This window comes from Hippopotamus amphibius, chromosome 5 (genome assembly GCF_030028045.1).
Source record: "Hippopotamus amphibius kiboko isolate mHipAmp2 chromosome 5, mHipAmp2.hap2, whole genome shotgun sequence".
NCBI lineage: Eukaryota > Metazoa > Chordata > Mammalia > Artiodactyla > Hippopotamidae > Hippopotamus > Hippopotamus amphibius.
The window spans coordinates 81,571,140-81,589,279 of NC_080190.1; the positions used below are offsets into that span (position 1 = coordinate 81,571,140).

Consider the following 18,140-nt stretch of genomic DNA (forward strand, 5'->3'; position numbering starts at 1 on the left):
CGGGGGGCACTCAGGCCCCACTAAAGCGACCCGAACGATGGGAAACTGCTTCCTGGGGCAGTTTCTCTGGAGGGTGGACGTAGAAAAAAATTTAAATGGGGAAGCTACTTTGGAAAAATAAAAGGGCTAACGTGGTGTGTTGGCCTAATTCCCTGGAATTGTGACTACTGCACTTCGGGGTCAGGAAGATGGTCACAGCTTGCAGTCAAAGGAACCCCCACCTCAACCCTGTCCAATGCCCACCTTAACCCTATTCAACGCCCACCTTAACCCTGTCCAGTGCAGAGGACAGGCACACCAGCAGGGAGAGAAGCACAGGAATCAAGTGCAAATGAGGGTTCCCTGTTCCCTCTACAACAAGAAGCCCACTGACATGAACATGACTCCGACAATTAAAGGAAGGGGTCACCCACAGCTTAAAAAGAGGGGCAGGGGAAGATGCGGAAGGAATTTAAAGTATCTTTTGCCAAAAAAAAAAGTGAAATAATTTCATTGTAATGAGCCAGCTGGGGACAGAGGAGTGCCATCATTGTGGGGATAGCCAGGGAAAATCAATAGATCCTGTGACTATTTCAGCCACCAGCAGAGGCTCAGCGTGGCTTAGGATCTCAGCACACGTTCTCCCGGCTGCATCTGGAGAGAGCAGATTCTGCCCCCTACTCTTTCTCCCACCTGTTTTCAATCACGCACGCAAAGGTCAAGGACCTGGGCTAGCGTTATAATTAGGTTTACCCTCTACAGGTCACACAACACACTTCATCAGCTGCTGAGAAGGCAGTTTTCAACTGGGATCTACCGTCTCCTTCAACAACGCATCGCGAGAAGCTTTCCAAATCCCAAGAAGCAGAGACAACCAACCACGCCGCTCCCCCCCACCTCCCCGCCACTTGCCTCCATTCCCTTTCTCCTCCTTGCCTGCTTCCGTTATCTTCCTTTTCTAACATGTCATCGTCCTTGGTTTCATTTCTAAGAGGCTGCTTTCATCTCCAGAAGTGTCCTCAGCACGGAAGCAATGGTGCAGACACACACACACACACACACACACACACACACACACACACACAAACTACAGAAGCAGCTTGGACCATCTGATTGCTAAACAGAATGTGCTTGTCCACGATTCAACACATTCGGTAAATCCTCTGCATTTCAGCACAGATATACTCCATACAGAAATCTCAAAAAGTAACTGTAAACAAAGAAGTGTCCAGAGTTTTAAAGCCATGATGTAGGCTTAACACTGCACTGACTCTGAGCCCAGTAAAGAGGAAAATGTACCTTCAAGACCCCTTCACTGGAGACGTGGTATATGAAGTCTTCTATTTCATTTTGCTTAATTGTTAAATAAATATTTATCCAAATACTAGTGTCCTTTCTTGCCTCTATTTCACAATAGTCTACCATAGAGTATAAGAAAGAGATGGTCTTTACAAGCCTCCTTGTTTTTTTTTGTTGTTTTTTTACAGTTCAGTAGCATTTAATATATTCACAAGCATTGTGCAACCATCAACATTCTCTAGTTCCAGAGCATCTTCATCACCCCAAAAGGAAACCCACACTCATTAGCAGTCACTCCCTGTTCCCCACAGCCCCTGGCAACCACTAAGCTACTTTCTGTCCCTGTGTATTTACCTATTCTGGACATTTCACATAGATGGAATCACATACAATGTGTGGTCTTTGTGTCTGTCTTCTTTCACTCAGCATAACGTTTCCAAAGTTCGTCCATGTTGTAGCAGGTATTTAGTACTTAATTCCTTTTTATGGCCAAATAATATGCTATCGTGTGGACAGATCGCATTTTATGTATCCATTCAGCTGTCTAGGAGCACTTGGGCTATTTTCACCTTTTGGTGACTGTGAACAGAAGCACATGTACCTTTATGTCTGTGTCTTGCTGTCATCTATGGGCCCCTCTGGGTGCAGCTCTCTGCGAATGTTGGGCTGTGAGCAGGTCTTCCAGCATCTACCCCCAGCTCCCCACCCACCCCAGCCCAGGGAACCTTTGTGTGGTCTGGGGGGGCTTGGACTCATCAGTCACTACCTCAGACAGGGAGGGTCAGCTGGAGTTATTTTGTTTCCTCTCAGGGACTAGGCCTTTACAACGTAGACACCAGAATCTGCTCCTTTTTCTCTGTTTTCTGCTAATACATCCGTAAGGCAGAGGACAAGACTGGTCTGGTTGCTGCCATGATGAAAGGGTGGATGAAGGCTCCTTGTTTTTTAAACTTGCACTCAACCCCTCAGCCCCATCTCCCTTACCTCCTCTTGCCTCTTCCGTGCACAGTACTGAATCCACTCTAGATAAACGTTGCAGTAGCTGGCTCGCGTGATGCCCTGGAGACACGGGACGTAGTCGTCATCGATGTTCATGTGGAACATTGCAAGGTCACGCTCAATGTAATGCCACTTGGCAAAGGGCTGCAGGGACTTCAGAAGTGATTCATTTTTGATCCAGGAGAGCAGTTTGGGGGACGTCATCATATAGTATATTATACTCTGCCAAGAGAAAGCAAGATTTTGAGCCCTTATAGCCATTCTGAAACCTGAAAGACTTTTTAAATTTTATCTCATAAAGTAAATCACCGTCAGGGACGTATGAGACAGGAGATCCCCACATGTGGCATCATTTGTATTTCCTGCTAGATGTAATGCACAGAACCCACTGGAGACATTCTAAAATGTTCTCTCTTGAGGGTCACTGGAGGGACAGGGGAAGTGAGAAGAGCAGAATGCTAGCAGAATGTACCAGAATAGAATCCCTGTGGTGAGAAAGAATGATAGCCAATGCCATCCTTTCTGAGAGACACGCACACAAAAGCACTGTGGTTACTCTGGGTTTCTTGGCTGGGCTGAAGCTGCTGGGAGAGATCGGGGCAGGTCCTCCTCCAGGGCCTCAGACAAAGAGTGTGTCATGAGCAGAAGCAACAAGGTTCTTATGGAAAGTACTTATGATGTAAAACTGTTGACACACACACACGCATACACGCACACACACATATACATAATCCTGGGTACCCAGACAGTGGACATCTGTGATGTCTTCAAAAATAACCCACATTTCCTCTTCCATCAGGCACTCCACTTACGAATCCAACTAGGGAAAATGCCACCCTCGGGCTCTATGATTCTGAGCTACAGATTTATTGAAAGCCATCTTGCAGTTTTTGAATGAGGTTGCCCTTCAAGAAGGTTAGTGTCCAGCCTGGAGAAGTAAAACATATGACAGAGAAAGAGAAAAATCCAAGTCTGCTGCAGGCACATTAGGAATGGACGGGAGTATCTGTGGACGAGTCCCTTCCAACCTCATTCCGCTTTCATTACCACAGGAAAAGGGACGGGGCTGCTGCCACTGGGGCTGAGACGGGTCCAGGAACAGAGCCTGCATCCTATATGCAAATTGAGAGCAATGAGGCGGGGCAAGGGCGATGTTTGATGTAAAGAGGCAGTGACTCACGCTCCCGTAGAATCCAACCGTTCATTGATGGGATTCCCTTGATTATAAAAGGCATTCTTGCCAAGTGAGAAGACAGAAAGTAACGCACATGGGATGAACGTGAACAGAGCTTAGGTGACAGAAGCCTACAGAGGTGAGTAGGCAGAGGGGCTCTTTGCTAGGCAGCCCGCCCGCCACCCCCCCCCCCGCCACTGCCCCCAGCTCTCCTCCTCTTCTTCCCTTTGGCCGGGATGTGAAATCCAGAGCACCAAGGGTGGAGGTTGCCAAGGTGTCTGATTTCAGGTTATGGTAGGAATTTGAATGCTGAGAGGACAAGACACAAGCGGTCTCCGGATTTGGGCAAAACCACGGCAGATGCCTGACTCAGCCTCTCTCTGCTGTTAGGACGGCGGGCAGCCTGCATGTTGGGGGAGGCTCATCTGTGGCTCACGGCACGTGGCCTTCCTTCTTTGGGGCATAATCTCTATTCGGCTCCATCGTCTACCTGATCCCCAAACGGGGGAGCAGGAAGCAACGAAGTCCACAGACCGTGAGCAGAATTCGGTAGTTCGCATGCTTCCCTGACCTCTGCAGTACTGCGTCCAGGCAGCACTGCTGGCCTGAGGAAATCCCTTCTATGGAAGGAGGCAGGGAGAGAAAGGAGGGAAGGAGAAAGGAAAAGAGGAAGGGGCCAGCCGAAGCTGAAAGCAGAGGTGCAAAAGACAGAGGCACTAATCATCGCCACCCTTCATCACTGTTTTGAGGTTTACAATGAGATAATGCATATGAAGAGCACGTAGCCCCTCGCCTGGCACATGGCACGTGTGCAAAAATCATAATAATCATCATATCTTTGGCATCTATGACTTACCTACCCCGCAAGCTTGAGGCCCAGTGTGGGCAGCAGTAGCAGAGCCCAGGAGAGGTTTGGAGCAGGGGATGAGGAAACAGGAGACAGCTGACTCTCCCATGGTCCCCAGAGTGCACATCTAATATTCAAATATGTAAATCAAGAACCTGGAGGGTGTTCTCTTGTCTACCAGGTGGCAGGGTAACTTAAAGCTTCTATGAGGTAGACGGTATAAGCGTTCGGTCCAAAGTCATCAGCCAAAGAGGAAATGTGACCATGACCAAAGGCACGGCTTCTCAGCTGACAATTACAAAAGGAAGAAGGAAATTTGGTCTGTCTAAACATCTGGCTCGAACAAACATCTGGTCTCATTTTCCTCACTATATCCTAATCATGTGTACCAGACAGAAATAACAAACAAAACTGGAAAGCTGAATGTTAACCTTTTCATTCTAAGGAGGAAAGAAAATAACCCCTCCACCAATGAAGTCAGAATAGTTAATGAGGTCTTTGAATCCCAGAGGTTCAAACTCCCTCCAGTTCTGGCAAAATCTTGCAGTGTTGGCTTCCGAGCAGAACCCCGGCCAGACGTTCAGCTTCTCCACGTGTGAGCAGAGGCAGTACCAGCTCCTCTCACTGGGAGCAAACAGAACCACTCGAACTGGCTGCAAACCATACCCATTTCCCCTTTATTCAGGCAGAAATTCTATCAATGAACGGTGTGAAATCCTTCAGAATCTGCCAGGATGAAATGGATCCCACACTAAGTAAAACGGCTAAGGCAGGACGATGACATGAATTGACAGCGTAGAACCTAATCCGCGTTGAAAGCACAGCTTCTTCTGAATTAATTCACCATATCTGGCCCCTCCAGCAGGGATCCTCTTGGCCTCTCATTTTCATTGTAGATCAGCATATTCTCAGACAGCTCAGCCTAGGAAGGGGACCTGGCAGGCAGGCAGGCCCACATGCCCAGGTGTTTCCTCCTCATCCTGCAGGGTAGGTGATAAGCACATCTCCTGCCCGAGAGCTGGGCAGAAACAATGGTGGCAGGGAAACCAGGCTGTCGCAGAAAGCTGATTTCTTGACGGCTAAGAGGGTTTTAAACGCTAATGAATGGAAGAGAGATGGAGGAGGCACCAGGGGGAAACCTCCAGTTGTCAAGAAGGAAATGATTTCAAATATACTCATAGAGGGTGGGGAGAACTGACCCAGTTTATTAGACGATAAAAAAAAAATCCTTTTGTGTAAAGGAATTATTCCAAGCTTTTCTTCTGGTCCAATAAAAATAATAAAAAGAATGAAACCGAACCCTTGAAACTTGAAGCAATTCAGAGCTACAAAGGCAATTTTGTTCACCAAGTAGCCTAGGCCAAAGAAGAGAATATTCTTTTTTTTTTTTTTTTTTTTTTGGAGTATAATTGTTTTACAATGTTGTGTTAGTTTCTGCTGTACAACAAAGTGAATCAGCTATATATATATACATACATCCCCTCCCTCTTGGACCTCCCTCCCACCCCTGCATCCCATCCACCCAGGTCTGCACAGAGCACCAAGCTGAGCCCCCTGTGCTATACAGCAGATTGACATATATTCATTTGTTTTTACCCTAAAGTGCTGTTTCTTCTGTCCTAATAGCCAATCAGCACTCCTGAAATTTCCTTTAACGAATTGTACCAGAGGAATGAGTACAGTTCCTAAGCTGCCCACCCACAAAGGGTAGGAAGGCACTGAGTGTGATGTTTGGAGAAAGTCTCCCGTGGACAGGCCTTACTGGTGCTGATGTGAATTAGCAGGAGGTACCATGAGATCCACCTGCCCCCAAATCTCAGCCTCTGCTTCTATTGAGCCCAAATGTCTGCAGTGGTCCCCAAGCCTAGTCATGCATCAAATTGCCTAGGGAACTTATTTTAAAATATAGGTGTCTGGAACACTCCCCAGGAGCACTGAATGGGAATTTCTGGGTAGGACGTAGCAATCGGTAATGACCTAGTTCCCTGGGGGATCCTGATGCCAAAGTCTGCCCCTGGCTCCTGGAAGCTGCCCTGATGGGTCACACACCGTCACCCTGTGCGCCTCTTCTGCTCGGCCTGAAGCGCGCATGTTGGCATCCCTGCTCGCTCATAGAAAACAGAGTCAAGCGACTGTCCTCCCACAAGCCCGCTATTACTTGGTGGGTTCTGGGGGCCTTCCTCAGCCCTCTGGCATTCGCACATTATCCTGGATTTGCTTATCAGATTGCAAATTGTCATTTTAGAAAACATATAGGGAATCGGGAGGCACATTTCCAGGAGTTAGGAGAGGAGGAAAGTGAAGGGAAGAAGACAGCAAAAGGCAGGTCCCAGGACTTCCCTGGTGGCCCAGTGGTTAAGACTCCATGCTCCCGATGCAGGGGGCACGGGTTCGATCCCTGTTCAGGGAAATAGATCCCACATGCCACAACTAAAGGTCCCACATACTGCAACGAAGATCCTGCGTGCTGCAACTAAGAGCCAGCAAAGCCAAATAAATAAATATTTAAAAAAAAAAAAAAAAAAGGCGGGTCCCGGCATGGTGCCCCTGTTGCAGAAATCGATCCCACGAGAAACCAAGCACCACACTCGGAGGGTCAGAGAATTCAGGTTTATTGAGCAGGCGGCCCCAGACGAGCTAACGCTCCAAAATTCTAGGCCCTGTTCCAGGTGAATTCTCTCCTTATATAGGTTAAGACACATAGCTACAGTTGGCATTAATTGATTGGCTACAGTTGGCATTAATTGATTGGCTGCTCAGTTTTCATAGGTGACAGGTGATTACAGAGCGCAGGAGTTGCTAGGGGTTACATGCAAAGGGTTTTCTAACAAAGGGGAGCAGGAGCAGGAACAGAACATTCCATACTTATCTGATCATCCTTTAGGTTCCAGTTGATTGTTAAAGTATTTTATCCTCACTCTAGTGCAGCAAGCAGGTTTTACAGAAGCAGAGCAGGCATAAAGCTATTTTCCAGCTGTGTATGAACTCCAGATTCTCCCCATCACCCCCAGGCTTCTGCAAAAGCCAAGTGGGTGGACCCAGAGGGGGCATCGCAGCCCTTTGCTCTCCCTTCTCGCCCACTCATGGCGACCTGCTGGCCCCATCACGTGGAGCCTCTCTGTCCACACGTCTGGCCCATGGAAAGGCCGTCTATGGGGAGCTCCAGATTCACAGAGACGTGGCTCAACCTTGAACTCCATCTTCACCACTAATGCCTGGAACAGACCCCTCAGACCTTTGCCTACACCTGGATCTTGTCCGTCCAGACTGGATGGCCCAGATTCCACATTACCTGGAACCTTTGTTCATCCAAAAACTACAGGCACCTCCATAGGTAAGCCATCACACTAAGGTCTGGGGACCCCTGGAGGAAGCAGGTGTGTGTCTCCTGGGCTCAGGGAGTTGCCAGAGGGGAAGGAGAAAGGGTTTCAGAGGAAGAGGAGGTGAATGCCGGCCTGGACCCCAGGGAGGACTGAGAGGAGTAGCTGCCGTGTGAGCTCAGGTTGGATGAGAATTTGTGAGCATTGGGAGAGTGCAGAGAGAGAGGGACGGGATGTAGCCATGCAAGGGTGGGAGTGGGGAGGGCACACATGCATAAGAAAAGGGTGGGGAAGGACTCCCCTGGTGGCGCATTGGTTAAGAATTCACCTGCCAATGCAGGGGACACCGGTTCGATCCCTGCTCCAGGAAGCTCTCACGTGCTGTGGAGCAACTAAGCCCATGAGCCATAATTATTGAGCCCACATGCCACAACTACTGAAGCCTGTGCACCTAGAGCCTGTGCTCTACAACAAGAGAAGCCACAACAATTGAGGAGCCCGTGCACCACAATGAAGAGTACCCCTGCTCTCCACAACTAGAGAAAGCCCGTGTGCAGCAACGAAGAGCCAGCACAGCCAATAGATAAATAAATAAATAAAAATTTAAAAAAAAGACAGAAAGCCCATTAGAAATAACAGCAGAGCGCTCTGGATGGCACACAAACAGTCTTGCCCTATTCTTCCACTCTTTTTTATCGATGGCTATTCAGCAGTTGGTTGTGTTTTTGTGCTCGTGAGAAGAGGTGGTCCTTCCACTCCACCATCCTGAATTGCCCCCTCTGCCTTGTCCTGTTCTTGAGGCACCAAGGAGATACATGACTCCAGGGCTTTTCCATCTGGCCCGTCTAGACTGCTAGCTGCCCCCTTGGAGTAAGCTCCCAGCCCTGGCATGGCTGCAGTCAGCCCCTGGATCTAGCCCCCCTGAAATGACCCTGTCCTGTTGCCCCCTAGAACTAAAGCAGACCCTCAAGGGGACCCTCTCCTTTGGGAAGGAGGCACCAGAGAGAGCTGGTTGCCATTTAACATCTAGTTTCTCCTTCCACGACATGCAATTTCTTTCTGGGTTCACGGTTCACGGTTGCCCAAAATACCCTTTCTAGACCCCCTCGAAGCTGGTATATAACAACCTTCTGGCCCATGGCATACAGCATCAGAGTACTGGAGCAACTTTCAGGAGGCTTCTTTTTTTAAAAAAATTGTTTATTCAATTCATTTATTTTGGCTGCGCTGGGTCTTAGTTGCAGCATGCAGGATCTTCATTGCGGCATGCAGGCTCTCAGTTGCGGCATGCGTGTGGGAGCTAGTTCCCTGACAAGGAATCAGACCCGGGCCCCCTGCATGGGGAGCATGGAGTCTTAACCACTGGACCACCAGGGACGTCCCTCAGGAAACTTCTTAAGGAATAGCTGGTACATGCCCTTGGCCTTCACTTTCTGTGTCCCTTCCTCCATCCATTTAAGCCTTAAGCTGAAGGAGACACTCAGAATGGTGGAGCTAAGAGCTGGAAGGAATCTGGATCCCTGAGGACCTGGAGCAGAGTTTCATTTCTGTGTGAGAGGAATACCCTTCCCGAGCCTGTGTGCCCCTGGGATTTCACTGCCCACCACCAAGTCTAATACCAACCGATAGATCGAGGTTCCCAAGAGTTGACTTTGTATGAAAAACGTCTTGGGTCTCAGATATAACGGCCAAGGGAACACATGGAGTCGTGAGGCAAAAGATCACAACTTCCTGATTCACTTCCCAAATCCTCCCCAATTTGTGTAAGGTTGGGCAAAATACTTATCGTTTTGTGTGAGGTTTGGATGTGAAGTTCTGCATCCCGCTAACTCGCACGAAGGTGGTGAGCGCGAACCACTCAAGCTGTTTTCAATTTGCTGCCACAGAACAGGGTCTCACCAACATTTCCCACTGCAATCACCTTGGGGTATAATCATTAGGAGTTCTTTAACCTTCTGACTTTCATGGTCTGATTTCTATTTCCTGAACAATTTAGCAGCTATTTTTGCCTCAGATGCTGGGGTCCCCACAGGAGTTATTCCCAATTTCTAAACGTCTTCTGTTTTAGTTGATGGAAGTTCCCGAAACTTCAGGTGCCCGGATTATCTTTTGATTTTGCATCTCCTTATTTCTGCTGGACCACTTGTCTCAGCCTCAGCTGGCAGGAAGTCTGGGGTCTCAGATGAGCTTTTTCATTTTGAACGGCATTCAAATGTGGACCTGGGACTGCCCTGGTGGTCCAGTGCTTAAGACTCCGAGGTTCCATTGCAGGGGGCACGGGTTCGATTCCTGGTTGGGGAACTAAGATCCCGCATGCCATGCGGTGTGGCCAAAAAGTTTAAAGAAAATGTGGCCCCCTCTGAGGACCGTCCACCATGCAAAGTACCCCCTCAGAATAGAAGCTATCACAGACACCCTCAGCCACAGCTGCCCTTGCCTGTCCCGCCCCCTTAGAAAACACTTTCACCCCTGTTATCACACTGCATCCTTGGTTAAGTCTCACATGTGTCCTCCAGGAGATGTATTCCAAACCAGGACATGTTCAGAGGCCAAATACAGGTTGGACAGACGCAAGTACCAAGCAAAGGAAAAAGAATGTACTAGTCCCCACACGTGTAAGAAGAAAAGGCCGTCATAGCTAATTCTGATTAGATCATTTAGCTCTATTTTTGCATTTTTATCAGGAGCTTAAAAAATTAATTCTGGTTCTCAAAAGTAGAAATTTGCAGAGCCTCTAACCTGATGCTTAGAACTCGTACAAATGGAGGTTTGGTCATATTTCCAGGACGTTTCCATTTGTCAGCGCCATCATTGCTAGCAACGCATGCTGTGTTCGAAGCGGAGGAAAAGATCTAGGTAAGAAAACAGACTGCCTACTGGTGCCCAGGTTTAGAATACGACTCAGGCCATGAACCTCAAGCCAAGCCAAAGCCCTCGCGGCTTTTTCACGAAACCAGTGTTTCCGAAACCTAGCTAAGCCTCTGCTTCAGAAGCTAAGGAGAAGCTTCTTAAGCTCTTTACAAAGCCTTCCAGCAGCCTCTGCAGCCAGCCTAGCATGGTTACTCAGACGAGGGTCTGGGACCAATACCTTGATGTAGTATCGGATGAGGATCCTCCGGAGGTCAAAAACCTGCAGCATGGTGGCCGCGTTATTGTCCATGATGCTGTAGCCCTCCAGGATGTACTGCGTCCGCGTGATCTCCCAGGTGAGCCAGCGGAGGTTAAAGGCGGCATTGCAGGACAACAGGTGGGGCAGGTGACCCGGTTTGCAGCAGCAGCAGCCCCTGTCGTCCTCATCACCCTCCGTGATGGCTTCCACCTCCCTCTGCTGGCAGTAGGTTCCTGGCAGGGTAACAAACACGATGGAGGTTGTAAAGAGGTCGCAGCATAACCTTTGTTTAGGATGGATTTTCCCCTTGTCCTTATCAAGGGGAAGATGCTGAAGAGAGTCTAGAAATCAAGAGATCTGTGTGGTTCTCAGCTCAAACAAGTACCCGATCAAGCTATAACTCTGCTTTATCTTTTGCAGTTTCTCTAGGAATTATAGAGTGCATTTTTACCCTATCACAACCTTCCATGGGTTGATTGCATACTACTCTTTCTGTAACGTTAGGACTATTACAATAGCATACTTAATCCTTCATGTCCTTTGTGTTACTGTTGTCAAGCATTTTACTTTTAACATATACTAATATTTAAACCCCACCAGAGTCTATTATTATTTTGCTTTAAACAATTAATTTTGTAAAGGCACATAGAAAGAAAAAACTCTTTGCTTACATATTTACCATTTCTGACAATCTTCACTCTTTTATGTAGAATCAAGGGTCATTTTAACAACTGGGAGTTCAACAATGAAATGAGCCGCCCCATGAGGATAAGAGGATAAGCAAAGAATTCGTGGTGGCAGGACAAAGTTAGTAGGTGCTACTAACCATAGGTACAAGCCACTTAAACCAAAGTCACGGTGAAGAGAAGAGAAGAAATGAGAGACGCTAGAAGGACAGCAGACTCAGCTGAGGTAGTTGCTGTTATTGGTGGTGGTTTGTCTGCTTTTCCAAGATAATTGAGTCCTTAGTTATGGACAGAAGGAACAAGGAAGCACAAAAAAAGTAAATTTTTCTCTACGCATTGCTTTAGTTGGACCCCACCAAGTTTTTATATTGGTGTTTAAAATTTTCATTCAAGGAAATTTTTTGTAACTAACCTAGTCAGTTTCTATTCCTCACAGCTCTGGTATTTGGTGTATGCACATTTAGGACTGCTTGTCTTCTCGATGAATTGACTCTTCAGTCATTTTGAAATATCTTTATTTTGGTAATATACCTTGTCTTGCATCTGATACTAATACAGCTATTCTAGCTTTCTCATAATTAATGTTTGTAAGGGATATAACTTTCTTTCATTTGGGGACTTCCCTGGTGGTGCAGTGGGTGCAAGAATCTGCCTGCCAATGCAGGGGACATAGATTCGATCCCTGGTCCGGGAAGATCCCACAGGCCACGGTGCAACTAAGCCTGTGCGCCGCAACTACTGAGCCCATGTGCCACCACTACTGAAGCCCACATGGCTAGAGCCTGTGCTCCACAGCAACAGAAGCCACCACAATGAGAAGCCTGTGCACCACAACAAAGAGTAAGCCCCCACTTGCTGCAACTGGAGAAAGCCCATGTGCAAAAACAAAGATCCAATGCAGCCTAAACATTTTTTTAAAAAGAGAAAAATTTTCTATCATTTTACTTTTTTTTATCAGTTTGATAATCACCACCTTTTAATTATAGTGATTAGTCCATTACATTAATGTGATTAATGACTGGATGTAAATCTACCATCTAGCCATTTGTTCTTATTTGTCCATTTTTTTTCTTTTGCATTCTTTCTGACTTTTTTGGGGGGTGGGGGCACTGAATAGCTTTTAGTAATTTACTTTGCATCAGCTTTTACCTCAGTTACCTATAACTCTGCTTTATCTTTTGCAGTTTCTCTAGGAATTATAAAGTGCATTTTTACCCTATCACAACCTTCCATGGATTGATTGCATACTACTCTTTCGGTAACGTAGGACTATTACAATAGCATATTAATCCTTCATGTCCTTTGTGTTACTGTTGTCAAGCATTTTACTTTTAACATATACTAATATTTAAACCCCGGAAGAGTCTATTACTGTTTTGCTTTAAACGATTAACTTTGTAAAGGCATTTAGAAAGATAAAACTCTTTGCTTACATATTTACCATTTTTGACAATCTTCATTCTTTTATGTAGAATCAATTGTCTGTCTGCTATCATTCTCTTTCAACCTAAAGAATTTCCTTCAATATTTCTTACCGTGCAGGTTATTTGGTGATTATGTTAACTTTTCTTTTATCTGCAAAAATTTAAATTTTACCTTCATTTTCCTAGATGTAGAATTCTGGCTTAGTTTTATTTTCCTTCCAGCACTTAAAAAATATCATGGCATTATTTTCTGGCTTGCATAATTCTTTTAATAATTTTTAAATTTACTTATTTATTTATTATTTGTTTTTGGCTGCGTCGGGTCTTCATTGCTCTGTGCAGGCTTTCTCTAGCTGCAACAAGAGGGGTGCTACTCCTCACTGGGGTATGAGGGCTTCTCTGTGTGATGGATTCTATTGTTGCAGAACACTGGCTCTAGGAGCTCGAGCTTCAGTAGTTGCACCATGTGGGCTCAGCAGCTGAGGCATATGGGCTTAGTTGCTCCGTGGCACATGGGATCTTCCCGGACCAGGGATCAAACCCTTGTCCCCTGCACTGGCAGGCAGACTCTCAACCACTGCACCACCAGGGAAGTCCCTGGCTTGCATTCTTTTTTAATGAGATGTCAGTGATAACTCACATGGTTGTTTCCCAGTATATTGTGTTTTTAAAATTTTCTCAGTCTTGACAAAATGATGATTAAAAATCTCAGATGCTCTTATAATTATTCTTTAATTTTCAGCAATTTGGTGACCATGCACGTAGGTTTGGTTTTCTTTGTGTTTATCCCGCTGGGGGTGTGCTGAGCTCTTGGGATTTATAAATTGATATTTTTAATCAAAAATTTTAAATTTTTGAATAATATTTCTTTGACTTTTTTCTGCCCCTATTTACCACTTCTCCTTTGGGGATTCCACTTATACATGTGTTAGGATGCTTGATATTGTCTCACACATCACTGAGTCTCTATTTTCTTTAATCTTTGCATTATTTGCATCAGTTTGAATGGTTTCTATTGCCTTGTCTTCAACTTCATTGACCCTTTTTTCCCTGTTAAGCCTATCCTCTAAGTTTTTCATTGCAGATGTGTTTTATTCATTTCCAGAATTTCATTTTTTTCTATCTGTTGATAGTCTCAATTAGTTCATTCATGTGATTTTTCCTTTGAATTTCTAAACATATTAATATCTGTTTGAAACTTCTTTTCTGTTAACTCCAACATCTTTAGATGTGTTTCTATTTCGTTTTGTTTTTCTGGTCATAGGTCACTTTTCTTCTGCTTATTTACATATCTAGAAACTTTTATTATATGCTGGGTATTGTTGATGTTATAGCATTGACAATCTGGACTGTTTTTTTTTTCTTCCTTTAGAAAGAGTTATGTTCCATTAATGAGTCAATTTATTTGCACGTCAGCTTGTCAGCCTGATCCTCTTGAAACTTGTTTTTAATCTTTGTTTGGAAATTTCTAGAGTAACCCTTATTGTAGGGTGAGAATATTTTTATTCATAAAGCTTGGTCTTTCTGGGGCTCAGCTGAATCCCTGGGATGTTCAGCAACGTCTCTCCGCTAGCTAATTGGAATTTCTACATCTCTCAGCACGATGTGGCCTCTGTCATCTCTATTTTGCTCAGCTGTCCAGTTACTGGTCTCTACCAGGTCTTGATTATACAGACTCCTGCTCTACAAAAGCAGGTTAATCTTCAGTCAATCACTAAAGGGGATCCCTATACTGATTTCTGCAGCTCCTTGTCTGTGAAACTCAAGCCTGTCTAGTACTCTGACCTACAAAGTCCAGCTACTTAGCAGCCCAGAATTCTGATTCTACCTCCCTAGCTCAGCAAGACCACTGTCTTCTCTTTGGGCTCCACCTCCCTGTTACTGCAGATAAGGAAGTGCCGCTGGGAAGAAAGCAGGGCAATTGCAGGAGCTCACTTTGAATGATCAGAGCCTTGCACTGTTTGTTGTCCAATATCTGAAAAGAGTTGATTAATATATTTTTTCCAGCTTTATCATTGTTTGTGGCAGGAAGGATATTCCAGTACTGGTTACTCAGTCATGGCCAAAAGAGCAAGTCTCTGAGTCCTCTGCCACGTCTTTTGAAACAATGCAAACATGAAACCTGTGCCTACACCCTTTTCCAGGCCATTCATTTCTCCTGGGATCCCATCTCATTATTCACAATGCCTGGTACTTAGTAGGTGAAAACAAAGTGGTTGGCAGAATGATCAGATGAATGGTTGGACTGATGAGGAAATTGAAACTTCCATGTTTGTAATTGCTCACTCTCCTCTATCTTGCAAAGGCCTGCTCGCCACTCTCAGTTAAACAGTAAAATGAATTACTAAGAGTGATCAGATAAGGGAAGAATGTCTCGCTCTCAGGCACCCACCCCAAGCCTTTGTTCCAGACACTTTGCACATAGACTTGTTAAGTGTTCATTAACTTCAACCTGCAACCAATATGAGAATGCCAATTGTGACCTTAGTCCTGATAAGAATGGAATGTCCTGCTCCTACAAGTTCCTGTTAGGACCCCCTACCATGTGTGTAACCCATGGCAACTCGGTGCTCTGCCCCTGACCTATAGTAATTTGTAGCCAATCAGTTTGTAACAATTACAGCTGTATGTTTTAACCTATATAAGGAGAAGACTCCCCTGAAATGGCGCCCAGAATTTTGGAGCGTTAGCTCGTCTGGGTCCACTGGCACAATAAACCCGAGTTCTCCAACTCTCTGAGTGTGGTGCTTGGTTTCTCCTGGGATGGGTTTTCTGCAACAGGATGAACAAATGAAAGAATTCTTATCCAGATCACTATGTTACAGGCAACAGATACCCCACTGAGAAAATGCATAGCAGATGCAACCAACTCTGCTACATTACAGGAGGAAGATAAAGAGAGGCAATGTCTAAACTAAGCCTCCCTATAGAACTCATGCATAAGATGATCCTAATAGATCAGAGATGAAAAACTGCAACCTTCAAATAAAAATGTATGTACAGAACTGTTAGGATAACAGCCTATGAACTAAGAGTCAAGATCAGGAAGGAGAGAGCAAGCAGGTTGTCGTAACATAAAGTGAAAGAGTGAAGGACTGATCCCAGGTCTTAGGATTCCATTCCTCTTTCTCCAAGACCTCATTGCTTTAGGTCTTAGCTGAAAGCACTCTTTTTTAAACATTTCAAGGGTCTCTTTGCTCACTCTGGAGTATAAAACTTTTATTCCCTCTGGAAAAGATGTATAGAAATACACAGGGGAACCATAAGCAGTGAGTAATTCAGACTGAAAGCTCTGGGGCACACAGAGTGAGTAACTACCCCCACGTCCTAACTGAGCCACCCACTGGGACCCCGGGACTACGGGTGCTGGACTCTAGGGGTGGGGGAGGTCTCATCCCACCCCAGTGGCACAATAAACAACACTGGTTTGCTGCTAGTTAATAATATGATTTTGGAAGAAACACTATTCCAAGGAAAGACGTAACAGACCTCACAAAGGAGAAGCATAACGGAGGAGCTTCACCTTAAATAGATTAGCAAAACTGTTTAAATGACATGTCCCGAGGGTTTTTTTTTTTTCCAGTTTTTCCCTCCTTCCTTCTTCTCCATCCAGGTCAAGCATTTTATGATGTTTGCCTAATGTCAGCGTTGTTTGTTTTACATCAAACTGGAAGGAGTGTGTGTGTGTATTTATAAGTATGTGAGACAATGCAGAGTTTGGATTTCTACCATCTGCAGGAAACAAGTCAGCGCCATCCTCTGTGAGAAGCAGGGGCTCATTTCTACAGGGATGAGAGGACGGCTGAGGAAGGGGTTTGCTGTGAAGGACTGCTAGGCTCCATAGAGGTGTCGTAACTGCTGGAGGTTTTTAATAAACACTCAGTTCAGGTAGGTCTTGGTACCTCTTCTTAGGAACAAAAGATTCATAGTCAGGTTCACATTGTAAAAGAATATGAAAATAATAAAACCCAGTCATGTCTGCAAAAGCACTAATTTTGCTGTTCACATGCAAATCGGGCCCATATCCTTCTCAGAAAGACTCGCTGGGTTTAGAGCACATTCCCTCCAAAGGGAAGACCAGAAGTCAGTTGCCCCCACACTGTGACCTTTCCTGGATGGCTGTCTCTGGAGTTTCCATAGAACAGAACTCTTTTCATCTTTTATGTTTTTGTGTGCTCATGGTCTAAGTCAGTGGGACATAGAAAGCATTCAATACATATTTTTTAAATGAATTTTGAGAGTATCTTGGAGTCTTTTCATTCTGATAGATGAGCGTGCCTCATGAAAGCTGTGAAAATTGAGTGTTTGAACTGACAGTGTGTCTAGTAGATCCCAGACATCTTGCACACATGGTATGCATCAATTTCCCAAGTGCAGCCAAAATGCAGGGCAGCACCGTGGCTGCGCCAGGCAGCCCTCTCCTGACCACCTGACCCTTTCCTCTTCCCTTTCCTTGTTTCCAAAGGAGCAAGCACTGCCCCGCTTCAAGTACCACTGGCCATCTTTACCAGTGACAGGCCAGGCCTGGCGTATCTATTCATACTTAATTCCAAAAGGAATGAAGTCAGGCTAAAAAGGCATACAAAATACAAAAGCAAATGACAAAATTTAAGTGATAATGGGGACAGGAAAAACAAAATGAAGCCAGAAGGATGTCAGGAGACCTTCACTTTGTTCTATGACATCCTATATATTTACTAAAGGTGGACCACTGTTTTCACTCAGGTTTTCCAGCAACCAGTGTAGAAAGATAACTTGAGGAGTTTCTCACGTCCTTAAGACAGAAACAAAATAATTGCTTGGAAGGATTATAGTTACTTCCAGCAAAGATCCCAGGGAGATGACATCCCCAGGACCCTCGCAGAGAGAACATTGTACAATATAGTGACTGCCATCCGTATCAGCATTGCACGACAAGGACAATCGTGAGGTTCCAGAGCTGTTCTAATATGGCCAAAGCACAATAAAAAAATTTCCATAGGTGGCCAGAATAATACAGCTTTAGATATGTGGTGCTCCGGAGATCTGGTGTCACCCAAGGGCAGATTATAGAGATGCAGGAGGACTGGGAGAACGTCACACCTTCCAGGGAATCCTAGATATGGGTCATTTCTCTCCACCTCGTTATTTATGTATGTATGTATTTTTTGGCTGTGCTGTGTGGCATGCAGGCTCTTAGTTCCAGACCAGGTATCGAACCTGTGCCCCCTGCAATGGAAGCGTGGAGTCTTAGCCACTGGACCGCCAGGGAGGTCCCCTCTCCATCTGGTTTTGACAATGACTATGTGTTGAGCGGCAGTGAA

At 45.5% G+C, this 18,140-nt stretch overlaps 1 protein-coding gene across 9 annotated transcripts in view; it reads right to left on the reverse strand.

Moving 5' to 3' along the window:
- Positions 1-18,140, reverse strand: part of PCNX2 (pecanex 2) — a 288,254-nt gene that overhangs the window by 31,155 nt on the left and 238,959 nt on the right. For all 9 annotated transcript variants that reach the window (XM_057737510.1, XM_057737507.1, XM_057737504.1 and 6 more), the window contains 2 exons: positions 10,707-10,960; positions 2,263-2,499 (listed from right to left, as the gene is read on the reverse strand). In XM_057737510.1, the coding sequence (XP_057593493.1) occupies positions 2,263-2,499; positions 10,707-10,960 (491 nt within the window). The remainder of the gene's footprint in view (positions 1-2,262; positions 2,500-10,706; positions 10,961-18,140) is intronic.